The 17,684-nt window shown below is 38.9% G+C and overlaps 1 protein-coding gene across 13 annotated transcripts in view; it reads left to right on the forward strand.

The window, feature by feature from the left end:
* The window catches only part of PARD3 (par-3 family cell polarity regulator), a 455,490-nt gene that overhangs the window by 304,162 nt on the left and 133,644 nt on the right, over positions 1 to 17,684 (forward strand). For all 13 annotated transcript variants that reach the window (XM_065628469.1, XM_065628475.1, XM_065628473.1 and 10 more), the window contains 2 exons: positions 4,360 to 4,587; positions 9,860 to 10,076. In XM_065628469.1, the coding sequence (XP_065484541.1) occupies positions 4,360 to 4,587; positions 9,860 to 10,076 (445 nt within the window). The remainder of the gene's footprint in view (positions 1 to 4,359; positions 4,588 to 9,859; positions 10,077 to 17,684) is intronic.

Consider the following 17,684-nt stretch of genomic DNA (forward strand, 5'->3'; position numbering starts at 1 on the left):
ACATCACAAAATGAAAAAGAAATAAAAAAGTAAAAGAAAATTTTATTTATTTATTTATTTATTTATTTATTTTTACACAATGCTTTTAAAACTAACTGTTTTATTAAATAGAAGTATTTTTTATGTGGTTGCTTGCTGTATTCTTCCTTTGCCCTCTTCCTTTGCCCTCTGTCTTTGCCCTCTCCAGCCAAAATTTCACACTTTTATTTTATTGATTGAACTGGAAATAGAAGAATTTATCAAATCTAATGGAGCAGATGTGAGTAAATCAATAGACTCACTGCTAATGTCCTTTAAGAAAGTGCTTAGAACGTATACTTTGTGCCTTTGCAAAACTGGTTTAATCAAATTGAGGGAAGTTTTTGACGTAAGTCGCTGGTAGCATTTAACCTGGAAGTTAATAAAAATAATGTTTCAGAAACAAAAAATATTATTTAAAATCATTTAAAAATGCTGATGAAAAAATGTATATTACAGCTTTAAAAAGTAGTCATTGAAGTAAACACTGAAGGAAACATTATATATCCTTTGACACCGTGCTTTCTGCCTTTGCAAATTGCCCAAGCGAATATGTGGCACTGTGTAAATACTTTATATAAGATGAGAGAAGTGGAAGCATAATGAGTTGTTAAACAGCATCAGCACAAGGGAAGAACAAAGGGCTCGGAGCAGGGAGCAGCACGTAGGCTTAATGTGATCTGTGTGTGCTAAATGTCTCGCTGGATCGGTGTGAGCTGCGCAGTTCCGTGGTTGGGCTCTCAGTGCCGTGCGAGGGCAGCTGCACGCAGGCCCGGCATGAGCAGAGGGTGGTTGCATGGCCTGGAGGGCCGGGCTTGGCCGTGGTCCGCAGCTGGGGACACGGGACTGGTGGTGCATGTGTGGTGGGCAGGGGCTCTGCTTGGCGGGGTGTGAGCGGCCTACAGAACCCCGGAGAGATGGCGGGGCTGTGGGGGCGCAGGGTGGAGCTGCACGGCCAGCGCACGGGGCCTGCGGGAGCAGCACTGTGTGAGACCGGCTGCACCTACCTCAAAGGATATTGGTTAAGAAAAGTGTTAGAAAGGCGAATTTTGATAAACTTCAAATTCTAGAAACGGTAAAAGGATCTCTTTCATCCCTCAGTCATATAAAGACACTTTAGGTAGATGTGTCTTTTTCTCTTCTTTTTTTTTTTTTTTTTTTTTTTCCCCTACTTTAAATTCTGGCGTTAAAATAGAAGTCGTTCCGAGCAGATAACATTTCTGGTGATTACCACCAGTGCTGTAAAGGCTGGAAGAAAATGCTGACATTTTTGTATTTAGAAAACAAGGTTTTGATGTGACTCATAAATTTTAAACAGAATCCATTTTAAAGAAAGTTTGCTGTTTCTCATCAGATTATGGGTAAACAACTCACTTTCTGACTGGTGAATTCTAGTAATAAATTCTGAATTCACTCAATTTACAGGGAGGCTTAGCTGTATATTTTGAAAATAGTAGACTTGCCATGAAGTGGCCATAGAAGATAGTGAAGGTATTAAAATATACGTAGCTTTATGATCACAATGCTTAAATTGCTTGCAAAAGGACATTTCCCTTTCTCAAATTCTACAGCCTGTCCATGGCCACCCAAGTTCAGTAAATATTCCTATCATTTCTATAATCCATTATTAGTTTTACAGTACTCAAGGAACATTAAGTCATATCCCATCTAGATTTTCCTTTGGGAAAGCACAACTTGCATAAACATAGTTCTCACAAAGATCTGTACTAGGTGGCAGGAAATGGAACTTTTAAATGTCCTTCATGAACATTAAATGGGCACGTAAATGCCTTCTTTATAATTACTGTTTACAAAAAGAGCCACTCAGTAATTAGGAAAAGATATATGAGTATTTCATTTAGAAGGCTGCAGAGCAGAATCTGGAATAAGTAAGTTTACAGTAAGTTGCCATGTAAGAGGATACCCTTTCCTTTTGTATATGAAATTGAATCTGTCAAACAGCTGGTTTATATACGATTGTCTCATTTCCTCTTTTTTTTTACTTCAAAATGTTACATTCATTTTTCCTGTCTCATGGACTGTTTTTAACAAGATACAATCTTGTAAAGTAAAAATCAAAATAAAATCTCGTTTCTTGTGTACTGCAGGCATTAGTGGAGGAGTAGTAGATTTTGGCATGTGCTAGGAAGTGGGCAGTTTTATAGGGCAGTCTAAATTGGGGTTCTTTTACTTGGTAAAGAGAACATTAAGTAAAAATACTTGCCTTAGACTTCAGCCCATATTCAGAAGTTTGGTGAACCTGGCCTGCAGTTTGTTTGTGCAGCTGGGAAGCCGCCAACCCCCCTTGTCCCAGCTGGCTGCTCTCGTTCGCCCCAGCAGCTGCTCTGGGCCCCCAACCATCCTCGTGACCCTCGGCACTCCCACAAGGATGGGATGTAACTGAGGGTGGCTTCTTCTAGGAGATGTGAGTTCATCAGAATAACATTTCTCATTTGCTGAGGTGTGTTTGTTTCTGGCTGAGGGTCCAAACAGCAGGACTTTGGAACCACTGGGGGAACCAAACTACACGAGTTGTGTAGACTTGTGAAAGATTTTTCTTTTGTTTCTGTTTACAGGTTCATGTTATCAGTAGGGCAGCTGAAAGGAAATACTTTGACAGCTGCTGTTTGAATTTATTTGATCTGAGGGATTTCAGCTTAACTTAACTGCTCAGGCTGTTAATAGCTGAATAGAAAATGAAAGTGTTTGCTCTTGCTCCATCTCATGCCAACTTAACAAACAACTTGTCATGCTGCTATTCTGCATCCCTTCTGTGGGTCCAGTGACCTTCTTCCTCCCCACGCAATAGTGAACAGTGAAAGAAGCTGGTAGTAGTAGGGCAGTAGTAGTCTTCCCCAATGTAAGGTGACTTCACATACCTTTGTTAAGAACAGTGACAGATGCTGTCTCTCTTCTCCTTCCTAATATCTACCAGAATAGGGATCAACTCTAGTACTTTATATTTTTCTGAGATAAATGCTTTAAATTTTTTTTTTCCTTTATTGCATTGTTCACACAAGACCTTGCTTACAAATGTATTGTTCATTGGTCTGGTATTCCTGAGGGTTCAGTTCTTGGCTCTGTCTCTGTGCTGGCACGAGTCATTTTGTATCTGTGCCTCTGTAAGAGTTGTGATATCAACTGAGGAACAGCTGGGACTGCTGTTGTGCCACAGCACCCTTCTCTGTTCTGCTACCTTTGGGCAAAGAAAAAAGTGGATTTTCCGTATTCTAGGTGAGAGCTCTGGTCTCATAACTTCAGGAAATGTGGCTATGATGATGTCCCACCTCATCTTTCTCTCTAGCCACAAATCCTACGGAAAATCTGGCCAAGACTATACTGCACTTTTGAATAAAATCAGTTCAAATCAATACAGTGATTTTTTTGTTTGTTTGTTTTCCCCTGGAAAGATTTCTGCCAGTTTTAAAAATGAGATCTAATTGTGCAATTGTCAGCTGATTTGCACTGTGAGTGCTTGTATCTAAAACCAGAGGCTAGACATTTAGTCCACAAACCTGAGAAGAAAAGGTCAGATGGGGAAAGGTTTTTGCGCTGTCTGGGGCTTTCTTGGCACAGCTCCGGCCGTGCTGCATCTGTAGGAGCTGCCCCTGCCCCAGCTGTAGTGCTGCCCAAACATCAGCCTGGGGACTGCCGGGAATGTGCTGCTTTTCCAGCTGGATAACTGGTATTGCCTGACTAATTGCATCCTTTCCACAGATATTTTTAAACAACTTCATGAAATCCCAGCAAATCAACTGATGTTTCTCAGAAGCATTTCATTATGAAATTGTTAGCAATTTGGTGCAAGTCTTATAAACTCGATTAAAAGCAAATGACTTGTTCATTGAAGCCAGAAGTCAGGCTACTTTGCAAAGACTGTTACTCTAAACACAATAGAGTTCCTGCCCATAATCCACTCTCTGTTCATCACTTGCTAGTACAGATGTCATTTTCCGCTCAAAGCGAAAATAATTAATAGGGGTTTTTTAATTCTGTTAGATATGTATCTCTGCTGGTTTTATGAGCTATATTTTTAAAGCCCCATGATTACTTTATCATTGAAATTGTTAAAATCGTAGTAATGTATTTTGGTCTCTCTTCACTGATTTGAAAACCCAGACATAGCTAACATTGTCGGTTTTGTTGACTATGACTTGACGTACTCATTCACTTCTGAGACCAACAAATCTGCAGAGAATTCCCTACAGATTATTAAGAGATGATGTGAATAATGTTAAGTGTGTCCCCAAAGACTTTCAGGATGGATATGCATAATCAAGCATGCAGTTCTCAATACTAATTCTAATTACCTTTTTTTTTTTTCTTCCCTAAATCACTAAGGTTCCCCAACCAGAGATGTGGGGCCTTCATTAGGTCTGAAGAAATCCAGCTCATTAGAAAGTCTGCAGACAGCCGTTGCTGAGGTGACTCTCAATGGTGACATTCCCTTCCACCGCCCGCGCCCGCGAATTATCCGAGGACGAGGCTGCAATGAAAGCTTCAGAGCTGCCATAGACAAATCATATGATAAACCTGTAGCAGATGATGATGACGAGGGCATGGAAACTTGTAAGTAAACTATTGCTGTACACGAAGAATGCTAACAATGTAGGTTAATTCCTTTAGAAAGTGATTAAAAGTAGTAGAAGGTAATTTTAGGATTTTTAAAGAATAGAGCTAACTTCTCTTCATCAGGTCTTTTTCAGGCTTTTTTCCTTCATATGCATTAACAGATTGCAACACTCTGCAGCTTCCTTCCTTTCTAAAATAAGGAAATAAGATTATTAGGAGTGTGTTTACTTGAATTACTATGAAAATTTTCTGTAAGACAACTAATTAATTTACTAATGTAAATTAGAAAAAAAATTATGCAGAAAGACAAAAAATCCACTGAATTCATGTTACAAAAATATGTGCATCTAATTTTGAAAGAGCACATTTGTAGCGTCTGGGGGAAAAAAAGAAATCACTGTCCTTTAATTAGAGTAAGGCTGGCAGATTTAATAAAATATAAAGTTAATGATCAGCTATTACCCACCCTAATGGGCATTCATTTACATTTTCAGTTTTTTAACCCGAAGTATGACCCAACATGTGGAGGATGTCATTAACATAAAAGAATCACTTCAAAGCTAACCTTATCATTATTGAACTATGTAAGAATGGGCTGGTAAAATGACAACTTGTATTGAATGAAAATAGTGTGAATGGTAAATTACCTCAATCAGAGGTTGTATTAAAATCATTGAATTTTTAACCTTCATGTTGTACTACTTTCAACTCGTCACACACCAGCAGAATTTTTTTTTATTCAACCTGCGGCTAGTTAGAAGTTTATGAATGAAGATGATGGCAGGAAGGTTGAAGTAGTAAAAAATTTAGCCCGAATGCTAATAGAAAAGGCTTGGAAAGAGGTTTTTCACTCTCTGCTCTTTTTAAATTTTTTTAGTTTCAGAAAGTATATTTCATAAGTGTCATTCCCTGCTATTCTTTTATAAGTTACTTGTGTAATCACTCATATTTTTTTAAAAACTCTTTGCCTTTTTTTTTTTTAATCTGTCTGTTTCTAAAAGTGTTCTGAGACTGAAAGGGAGGTCATTTTGCCAGTCACTTTTCTCAAAGGTAGTTATGGATGGAATTAATTCTACTTTACTTTTCCAGCACCTAGCAATTTCACGCAGCAGTGAGGCTAAATGCTGGCCTGGTGCTGCTGGCTGTCAATCTGTTTCTGGCCAGGAGAAGAATAGGCTTGAGAAAATGTGTATGATCCTGGTCATTCTCCCAGACTACATGCCGATGGTCTTTTGGGATATTAGATCATGTTTTTCTAAAAGGCCTTGTTTGCTGTGAGCACGCTGATACTAATATCCTGGTTTGAGGCATCAGATTTCCAAGGCTTATCCAGAAGTTGCAGATGGTTTAACTTCATTTGCTCAAAAATATAGCAATATTGTTGTCATGAAACACTTTTAGGTGAGTATCGGTTTATGAGATTACTGTAAGGGGTTGTTGATGCAAGGCATAGAGAGCAGCAAGGAAGCATTTGGTGGCCTTTTATCCTTTGCCTGGGAGCAGCAGAAACCAGGCAAAGTGGGAATGCTGTAGGGTGAGTCTTTGCCCTCCTCTCTCTGTATGGAGGAAGCCATCTAGACGTGGTGGACCAAGAGCCATCTCATGTAATGGCAGAGCAAGAGTGAGGCTGTTTTCAAATCTTACATGGCAAAGAAGAGTTGAGCAAAGGGTGACCAAGCTATGTCATAGAATCATAGAATCATTCCAGTTGGAAGAGACCCTCAAGATCATCAAGTCCAACCATAATATATGCATAGAACACATTCGATTGAGTTGCTTGTGTTTTAGTAGCTTCCACATATTACAATAAAACATCCAAGAAGTAACCCAGAAATGTGCAGTGCCAGGTGCAGAAGCAGATGAGTTGCAAAGCACATATAGTAAGTTGTTTGGACAGAATTCAGTCCTCAGGGTCTTCCACTTCTCACGGTAGCTGTGGGACCTTAGGGCTGGCCCAGCCATGTGTTGCCTGGGACCAGCACAAAATGGCAGGTCCTCAGGTCTGTCTTTATGAGAACGTGTCTGTTTTAGAACTGAAAGCAACTTCAGTCAGCTCCATTATATGTGGCCTCGGGCTCCAGAGAATTTACCAAATGGTGTCTTCCGCTGGACAAAGTCTGGGCACATACGAATATGTAGAAGTTAGTTTAACAATCTGGTCCTAACGTAACTAATGCCTCACTGCTGCCATAATGACAATGCCTAAGTTTTTTTTAAATTGTATTTAATTATTCAGTAATTGTTTGAAATTAAAATGTGGCTTTCTCTCATTATGAAACCCAGGAAAACATGTTGGTGGTCAGTTTGCTGATGCCCTTGAGATTGGAGTCATTTGTCTTCCTTGATTTTTTCCCCCTTTCTCCACCAGTGTTTCAAGACTACTTCTTTCTTCCAGACAGTGATCCTCTTTGGAGTAGCAAATAATAGCTCTGCAGTAAATCGTGTAGAGGAATTCTTAACATGTCATCACCCCAAATATGAAAGCCATAAAAATACAGGCAGCGTGTGTGGGAAAGGAGCAGTTTTCTCTTCTGAATGTATTTCCTGTCCTTGGAACAACGTGTTGTTAAATTACTAAATGTAGGATGAAAGGCAGCAGTGACCAGATCTGGGACAACATTTTGAAGAGTATTTGAGAATTTGAGATGTTTTAATGGATGTAAAGAAGTAGCATTTGTGGAAAGGTGTGAGAGTTCAGCTTTTACAGGTCATTTTTCGTGCCTTTTTTTTTTTTTTTTTTTCCTTCTTCCTTTAATACTTTTAATAGCTCACTGGAAGCAGAATGTTTATCTTTAGTGTCCTGAATGAGAACAAGGCATTTGGACTGGGAGAGATCAACAAAGCTTTCTAATCTTTTGCTGAATCTTAATTGCTAGAATCTAGGACTGTATTAAATATCACAATAAGAGGCCTAGGAGCTTAGTGGCAAAATAGCTTCGCATTAAGTAGCTTTGATTCCTCATGTGCATCTTTTCTGTTTTATGGCCTAATTAAGAGAATAGCTTCATAATACCTGTTTATGTATTTCTCCTTAGTACAGTGTGGTTCATGAAATGACACTAGTTTTCAGGTTTAATTGATGTTTAAAGTATACTCCAATTTAATTTTTTGGCTTCAGCATCCTGCATGGGGAGGCAGGAGGTTGCAGGAAAGGAAGGAAATAACAGCACCGAAACAAATACATTCTGTGTTTTGCAGTAACCTAATGTCATTACTGCAACTTAACAAAAATTAGGAGTTTCATTTGTAGCCTGGGCTTGAATTTTAATTGAGCAGCATTTGCATTTGTTCTAAACACTAGTAATTAGGTGTATGTTAATTGCAGAATGACTGTGCTACATAAAAGTCGAACAAGTTTCTTCATGTTGAGTCCTTTTAAGAAAACTGGAAATCTATTTAGTCCAGTAGAGACATCAACGTTTACTCCAGGAGAACAGGCGTTCTAGTTCACAGGGCTCAGTCTAAGCTATAGAGTTAATTGCAAGCAAACCGTGAATGATAGACAAATATTTATTGCAGCACAAGTGTAGAAAGGAGCCAATATTATCTCCATAGAACATGCAAAATAAATGATAAGAGCAAGCTTTGTTATGACAAGTTGTTCAGCAACTCAACATAGCACAGTACACTTAATACATATTTAGGATTAATTTAATGTATTGTTCTATGAATGTGAACAACCATAGGTCAAAAATGATTAATCTTTAAAATTCTAGCAGTGAAGTACCAAGTACACATTTGACTTCAGAATTTGTCAGAAATGTAATGCATTTTTTTCTAATTATATTCGTTTGCAAGTACAGTCTTTTAAATGTCTAGTTGGTTTTAACCAGAACAGATTGTAGCTATAAATTAACATGCAAAAAATTAGCATCTCTATTCCAAAGTGGTTTTCAACTACTCTTTTAATAATAAGTAAATATCATCCCAGACATTGATTAAGAAACACTGTGACCAAAAAAAGTACAAGTACAACTAGTACAGAGGCATGTATAGGACAGGCCTATTAATTTTCTAAAATAGAATTATCTGAATATTAAAACCGTGCCTACAGTTGAGAAGCTGCGTTAATCTACTTAACTCATAAAAGACCTGAAAAGAAGTTAACATGAAATTCCAAGACCTGTCCTTTTTTTTCCTGGTGGCCTATACTTCAGATTACTACTTGAGATTCAAAAAATAGTTATTAATGTTGAGATTTATCTGACATGGTATGTTTTTCTTGAAATATGTTTATTTGATCTTCCAGGGTTGGAGAATATTTATAGAAATCTTGGGCTACTTAGTGAATAAGTACTAAGTCTATTAGACAGGTCTCTGTATTGTAATATTAATGAATAAAGAAGATTTTGCAGGCAGGTATCTGAGAGAGAGAAGGGACTATATTGAATGGCTTTCAGTCAGTGATTTGTAGACTTTTCAGGTTCAATAAATTACTCGTAAGATGGATGTGAATGATGACTAAGAAAAGCAAGTTTATATTCTACAGCGGTCTATGTATGAGAAATTTCTAAAGAATTGCACACTTCTATTGGCTGTAGAAGAGTCGCTGAGGTCTTGAAACAATAATATTAGTAGGAATAATAATGAGTAGTAGTAGTTAACATATGCTAAGCTAAAAAGTGATCTTTTTTCCTTATATAAGCCATGGCCTCCTCACCTGAACAACCCAGGCTGCCCCATCTCAACCAAGAATAAAACCAAGAATAAAAATCGTGGTGCATGATGTGTTTTAAACTGCTGTAGGAAATGAAGTGGTGTGACAAAACCATTATGCTACTCGCAGCAAGAAAATGTCTATTAAGACTCATGTTGAGGTTTAACAGTCCTTAATGACTTTCATATTTTTATGGGAGTATTACCAAGAATTTAGTGACAGGGCATGCTGCACTGCTGTTGTTTCTTCTTGCAGGTATTTCTAAAGCTCTCCTCAACTGATTCAGATACTGAAACAAAACGAGCCAATTAGCATCACTTTGCTAATCCTCTTTATTAGTCCATACGTTATTCAGGGTACTCACAAAGCATGAATCGAGTTTTATAGAGTGTTCTGCAAAGGTGAATTCGTTGCTTTTAAGAGTTTAATAGAACAAATGAACACTCCAGGAATCTCCCACATGAACAGATAGTGATTTTGAAAAAAGAAAAACAAATAATAATTCTGGTTGTGCATATATCCTGCTTCAAAATGTGTTATGCAATATAACAAAAAAGACTTCTCTTGTTGTTTGTTCTTATCCCACTGATTTTTGTTAATTTGTGCTTTCAGTGGAAGAAGATACAGAGGAGAGCTCAAGATCCGGTAGAGAATCTGTGTCCACAGCAAGTGACCAACCATCCCACTCATTAGAGAGGCAGATGAATGGAAGCCAAGATAAAGGCGACAGAAAAAAGGCTGGAAAGGAAAAGAAGAAAGATCGAGATAAAGAGAAGGATAAAATTAAGGCAAAGAAAGGAATGTTGAAAGGCTTAGGAGACATGTTCAGGTAGGTGCTTTGCAATCAAATGTAAAATGAATTATAAAAAGTTTCATTTTTTAGTTTCTCATTTATATTGTGACTGTTTGCTCAGGCCATATTTTGCTATATAAATATATGCACGACATATAGAGGCTGATTTCTCAATTTTTGAGCTTATGAGTGTTGTCATGAAAAGAAAGCAGCTCAGAATGGAAGAGAAGGAGACAGCTGGCAGGGTAACGGGGCTGCAGTGGAGAAAATGGTTTTACGCAACAAACTGCTTGGTCTTGGAAAGAGTCTTTGGTGATATCTAAGTAGTGCACATATCCTTTGGCAGGTCAAACAATTTTCGGTTTTGTCTTTTTTCTTAAACTGTGCTGTTCCCAATACTGTACCCAAAGCTTATGTGTTACTCAATGAGTGTTTTTCTTTGCTGTATTATTAAGGCTGTTTGGTATCATGGAGGCATGATGCGAAAGAGATGAATCGGTTTGAGATTGAAAAGCAGCATGCTCCTCTCAAGGAAAGCAGCATCTGAATAAGGCTGTGTTCTGTGAGAACCCACAGTCTGGAGAAAGAATCAGTGAAAGACCTGAATTTTACCAAACACTGAGTTTTTAGAAAGGAGTCATCTCTCCAGCAGACATAAGTGATCTGAAAGGAGCAAACTGCTGAGGGACACCCTGCTGTTCTGGGTGAAAGGTGAAACATGACAAACACCTTTGATCACTTGTAGCAAGGGGTGAGAGAGCAAGAAAATCAGTCTTTCTTTTAGCTAGCTAGATTAAATAAATATATTTCCAAGAAAAAACAGTATTAAGGCAGTGTTTGTTTTCTTTTGTATATGCAGTGATTCATTATTTAATTTCGAAGTACCGATATTATTTTAAAGATTTATTAACAATGGTTCTCATCTGAAAACATGTAAGTAGAGCTTCAGTTAACGTTCATCCTTTTACCTTCTTTATCCTGTAAAACATTAATTTTACCTAGATTGTAACTGCATAGGTTCTTGAGAATTGTTCTATGTCTGTGAACTGTATTACTAAATTAGTTAACAGACGAACTAGATAATTAGAAAATATTAGTTAGAAAATGTGTTTAGAAAACACAAAACAATGACAGGTTTTTAGACAGCATGTGCCAGAGAGTACCAAAAGAGTCACAGGAGATATTCCCACACGTCAGACAGGAGGAGAGCACTTCAGCCTGCTCTCCTGTGAGTCCCATGGGGAAACCCACATCTTCTGCGTGTCTGCCTGCCTAAATTCAAGCCTAGAGCTGAGATTTGCACTCTGTGCTGGGGAAGAGTGGAAGGTTAGAGATATGAAATGTTGACTGGTTCCCTTCTGCAGTCTTTGTCATTTTTCTACAGCAGAAAAGAGGCAAAATTGAGGTAAATTGTACACGCTAAATTCTGTGGACTCTGTGTATATACTCATGGTATATTGGATACCATGACTGCTGTCTCGTGGCTTCAGTCAGAAAGTGTTCACACCATCTAGAAAGTCTGGGCAGCTCCTCGATCCTCAGTTTGCGCCTGCGTAATGTCCCGGTACCCAGAGGACGGGTGCAATAGCTGCTTCATCTCGCACGCTCTGGTACCCAGGCACAGGGCAGGTTGCAGAGGGTCCCATCCAAAGAGACTTTGTGTTGCAGAGAGCTGGCTCAGTGAGGGCTTCTCGCAGTGAGTGTGTTTTGTGAGCTGACTCAGTGCGGGCTTGTCGGCTCCTTTCTGCCCTCTGGCCTTAGAGCCTGATGTCTGGTGTTCCCCTGCAGCTTTAAAAGCTCTAGAGGGAACCGAGTGTGAAAGTGGAAATTAATACCATTTGTAATCAGGTGCTCCCAGCTAAATAGGAAGTAACCTTGTCTGTATGCTCGATGTAACACTTCTGAAATCTTTAATCTGGAAACTACAGTAATTTGACTGGTAAGATCTGATGATCACTTTGTTGTTTGCTCTTCATAACAGTCAACATTTCCTTGAATTATTTTTTTCCCCCACTACCATTTCTGACTGAACTTTACCTTTCAGTCTCCTCTTAATTAATGTGGGAGAAGTGCTGTCCGGATGCAGTTGACTCCTCCTGGATCTGTAAATTAGCTTGCACCTTGTCAGCCCACCCAAGAAAGGTGTTCCTGGCAAGCAGGAAAGCTGATGGAAGAAATCAGGCATTATGCCTCATTTCCACTCAGTGCTTGATTTGCTTTGTTGACAGGCTTCTCAATAAAGTTGAGATGGGCTTTATTATGTCTGCAAGATAAGCTACTGCTTCTGCCTATAACATGCTTTGTTTTTCTGTACGTCTGACATATATCATAGATATCAAGTAATCACTGAAAGAAGTTGTGAAATAGAAAATAATGATGACTGTAACATTTAAAATTCAAGCCATGATCAAAACCTAATTGGATGTTTTGTTTCTGTGCAACATTGTGATTTCTTTGTAGTTCCTTTTCTTTACTCCTTTTTCACTTTTTTTCTTCCCTTTCAGTGCTCTTATCTTAAAAGAATCTTTCTTCATTTGGTTGAATGGGCAAGAACACTTGCAGGATGAAATTACTGTTAACTGACACTTTATTCCAATGTCTGTGTTTAGCCAAGGGGCTTTTTATTGCCTATATGCAAACTGGCAGCTCATAAAGTAGAGTCTATGTAATATATAAAAATAAGTCTCCTTGCCTTCAGTCAAAATCCTAGGATTTGCTACTGGGATCTTCATTAAACTGTACCAAGAGATGGAAACTCCCACTAGAGAACCCTAGGTTACATTTATCCTTCAGCATCTAGTCATCATTTCCAAGAAATCCCCAGATGATTCAGGTAGCAGGTTAAAATCATAAGTAAATCTTTTAAGCACTTCCATTGTTTTACCGCTTGTATCAAACGCAGTAAAGAGGATTGACGTAACCGTGAAGGAGAACTGTAAAACGTAGGCTCTGCTGCATGGCTCTGCCACACACAACTCCCCATATTTCCAGAGGACCTTTGCTGACATTGGGCTGTGGACGGTCTGCAAGTTCACCCTTCTCACTGTGAAATAAATCTGAGCATGTGTGCATTTCTTCTTTCAAATGGACATTTCAGGGCAGAACAGAATAATTTATTTAAATGAGTCATTTGGCTGATAAATCTTTCTCTTCAAAGAAAAATATAGGGCAAAAGTTAACCTAGAAGAGTGAATAAAAATATTAGTCTATTGGAGGCAATGCAGATGCTGCGGAGCTTTACTCACACGTGAATATATTTATTTTACCTGAATAGCTGCATCATTCCTGTTCCTCTTATCCCCGCAGTAGGTGATGCGCCAGGTCCTGTGGCTTTAATCCCATACCAGGGAGAGGCTGTGCAGTCCCTTCTTCTCTGTCGCTGGCATTTAGGGGGTGCCTGGCTGGACACTGTCAGCTGAGCAAATAGTGTTTGGAAAGCTGACACTAGGTTTTGCTGGTTTCTGTGTTCCATTAAAGCTGCTGAAGTAGATGTATGTTTTGACATCGGAACGTTATAAAAATCCATGTGCTTCTCCAAGTGCAATCTAAAACGCGTTTACTCATTTCTGAGCCTGCTTTTGTTTAAGTGGAGATTTTGCTTCTTGATAAAAATCAACCTGAAAAAAACAAGCAGTTGATAAATAAGTCATTGTAGTGCTGCCTTAAGAAAGAGGCTCCACAGTTTCGAACAGTTCATCAGTAATTAGTGCTGGTAGGGATACATTAATTTGTTAGGCTTCTATATTGTGCAGTTCTTTGACATTCCTCTCCTCAGGGAGAAAACTGTATATGCCACATTCTTTTCCCCTCCTGCTGCCACTGTCACATACAGGGTATTTTCATTTATGAAAGTGGATGCCCTCAGGATGTAAGACAGGGACATCTGAGACTATTCTTATTTGCAGGATTTGGGTGATGATGAAATGACACTCTGCTGTGGTACAGATGATCACTTAAGATCCCTGTACTTCATTCATGCTTATTCCTGGTGTACAAGCTTGGATATAGTTTCTAGATGGGTGACTGGGATGGATGAACTAGTAGGTGACAGGCAAATGAAGTGGTAGCTCCATATCTTTTCCCGGCTTTCTCAAGCCAAATATAATTTTCCTCTATGGTCATCCCTGAACCGTGGTTCTGTAAGACAGTGGCATCGCTCTTATGATGCCATTTTTTGAGAGCATTTACCTTGTTTGCAAGGAAGTAGACAGCCATACTTGTACTGGGGAGTTTGTATAGAGGAAATTTCATTGGATAGTTTAATGGTAGAAAAATTATGTCCAGCAAGTGATCAGTCTCAGGAAAGGATATATCTGAGGAATAACATCTTTAGAAACTGAACAACTGAGATGTTGACACTAAGGAGGGGAAAAAAGCAACTTTGTGTTTCAAAAGGAAGGAAAGAAGTAGGGAGGCCAAGCTATCTAGTCACATCTTGCTGGAAATATTGGAGAGACAATCACTGCCTGATAACAAAACCTGCTGAAACAAGTAGACGTCTATATGATCAGATAACAAAGGTTTTGCAAGTACAAATAGTGCGTTTGAGTTTACACGGGGAACTGCTGAGGAAAACAAAAGATGGAGGATATACACATTGTGTCTTAATCTTCAGTTTAAGCAAGAAAATATCTGCATTGGTTTGGGAGTTTGCTTACGAAATGGTTGTCATATCATTCAAAACAACTGTGGGTAACTATATGATATGAAATAAATAAATTTTCTGCTGTAGGAATTAATACCTCTTACTTTTCAATGGAGAACACAAGCACTGTGTTTTGAAGTTCGTGGAACAAGACAGTATGCTTAAAATTAATCATGTGCATAGGTGTTTTTAGGCTGTGAATTTCAAGATCTGTCCTGTAATGTTGATGGAAATGTAAAGCTGTAGCGTATGGTAACTGAACTTTAATTCCTCACTTAACTATTGTAGCAGACAGGTGGGTAAATCAATGCACTGGATAGCCAATGCAAATTTAGTATTCCTGGATTACCATTAAAAGCTAATCCTAATTAGATTTAATTACACTTAAAATGATTACTGGGAGCTTTGCAGTGTGGCATCTTCCAGTTCTGTGAGAGGAAATAGATAATTCAGTTTGCAACCTTGTTTAGCTGAAATCAGATATACTGTTGTCTTTCTCCCTGCCTCCCCCAGCTGCTTCCAAGGTGCACTGGACATGTCCAGATTCATAAACATATTATTTGTAGCTTTGAATTACACATTTCAACCACATTAGCCATCTGAGGCCTCTGACTGGGCATTTGGGAGAATAACCTACACGGATTTCTCTTGCTTGTTACATGACTCCCGTGCATTGCCTACTCTGGTTTTCATTTAAGTTTTTCATCAAAATGTCTGTGAAGAGATGAAAAGCAAATCATAAGGGTTATACCATTGATTTAGTAATTACCTTCTTTCTCTTTCATTTAATAACAACCTTCAGACTTTTAAGCAGGCACATGACAAAAAGGTATCTGAATTGTGTAAAATACTGTTGAATTATACCCTAATCAACAGGACTGGCAAATACCTCGAACTCGATAAAATAAAATCTGTGGTCTGATTTTCATCATTCGGTAGCGTAGTAGGCAGCAATAATGGCATTTTCCTTGGAAGCATGACTAATAGGACTTCATATTGGTAAATTACATTTACTGATGTATGGTCTTAATAGAAAACATGGGAACGAGCTCTGAAAGTTGGAATTTTTTTTTCTTTAGAGCTCTGCTCATGGCACAAACACCATAAATCTTGAGCCTTAGAAGATAGAGGAGGAGGTTATTGCTTAAACACCTGTCGGTTGTATCATTTCAAACTTGGAAGCGCGTTGCTTGGACACTGCAATGTGCCTGGGTTTGCTAATCCTCATCTGAGAACATCGCTGACAGCTTGCAATGCTTGTGCTGAGACTTTCATCAGAAACACTGAGCTGGGTCATTGCTCAGGTAAATGGAATCTGGAGCTATTTGTGCTCTGTTTTTTGCCTGCTACTACTATGGACCAGCTGGCATGACTATCATTAAGTCCACATCTGCTTCCCCTCTTCTGCCACCAGCTAGAAAATGCATGACCTGCTGCAATCCCAGATGCAGGCTCTAAGTGTGATGCCTTTTCAAGCTTCAGAGGAGGAGCACAGTCCTCGTCCTGGCTGCAAGTTAGACACTGCTAATGGCACCTCCTTTACTGTGCTGCTCTGGGCTACTTTGTCCTGATCCGTTTGCAAAGTTATGTCCAGCCTGTGGGATGAACAGAATCAGAAAAGCCTTTCAAATGAAATCAGCCATGCAGCAAATTGTCATCTTTGATGCAGACAATTACCCAGGACTCTTATAAATGTCTTTCAAAGCATTTTCATATTCTTCACTTCCTTCTTTCCAATTAAAAGTAAATAAGGGACTGAAAAAGATAAGGTTGATAGAAAATAGCTTTTCTCTCTTGGAAAGGCGAGCTGTGCTCCTTCATTCTGCTCTGCACTTTTTCGCCTTCCCATTTTCTTGTGCTTGGTGGAATCAAGGAAACGTTGAGTTTCATTGCCTGCAGCCCCAGCCACACCGGCTTTTGACTGAGCTGTCATTGGGGTGGGGGCCAGCGGAATGGCAAATTCATACTTCTAAACCAAACAATTTCACATAATCTGTCAGGGATTTAAGGAATGCGGCTTCTTTAAGTGGTTAGTAAACTCTGCAACTTTTAAATGAAACACAGAGAGCGGTGGTGTGCAATTGTGCGAGGGAGATTTGAAGTGACAGATTAACATAATCGTATGTGGCTTTCTAGTTTGTCATTCTGACAGAAAGCAGGGCTTTGCTCTATGTATTCTTAACACTGGATTTTCCCAGAGTAAATCTTGAACATGTAAATCTCATGGGGATATACCATATGTGTTGGTTTTGTTTTGGTTTGGTTTTTAATTTGAATAGAATCAGGGCTTTTGTTTGTATTATCCAGAAGTAAGTGTCAGGATGACCTGTTACTAGAGATGAGTTCATAGTGGATGGTAACATATTCTCCCAGTATTCTTCCTTTTCTTGTCAGTGAGTTTAAATAGAGAACCTTTGACACCTACAGCACCGTCTCTGCCTGCAAAGCAAGCGCAGGAGGCAGGCGGGGTGACAGCTGAGCCCTCCACCATCCCGCCCGGCGCTGTGCGCACTTCTCTTCCCGGCCTGCCGGATGAATATAGAACACAAGTGTCAAAGATGACACCTACTTTATAATCTCTGCAAAGCAAGCCTTTTCAGAGAATTTGTTGACACTTCAGAGATTGAAAGTTAATTTCAGTTTTAGCTCCTATAGAAATAGGATTTTTTCCTTCACCCGGTGTGATAATTGAAGACTAACCAGGCAGTATGCTAGGCCCTAAAACGTATGGTAAATAAGTACTGTCTTGAGATATGAAGAAGCTGTTAGATGAAAAGCTCTATCAATGACATTTGTTTCTTTATCCGTTGGAAGTGTTCTTTGGAGATTTAATTTATTACTGATAGCACCTGTATATTGGTATACATTATGGATGCTGTAGATTATGCTTTTAAAGCAGAGTCTTTGAAAATCCTTTTTAAAAACAGGAATAGGAACGTTGTCTTAGAAGAAAATTAATGCAACTTAACATATTTTTATAGAACAAGATGACATCAGCT

The sequence above is a fragment of the Caloenas nicobarica genome, chromosome 2, assembly GCF_036013445.1.
Source record: "Caloenas nicobarica isolate bCalNic1 chromosome 2, bCalNic1.hap1, whole genome shotgun sequence".
Taxonomy (NCBI): domain Eukaryota; kingdom Metazoa; phylum Chordata; class Aves; order Columbiformes; family Columbidae; genus Caloenas; species Caloenas nicobarica.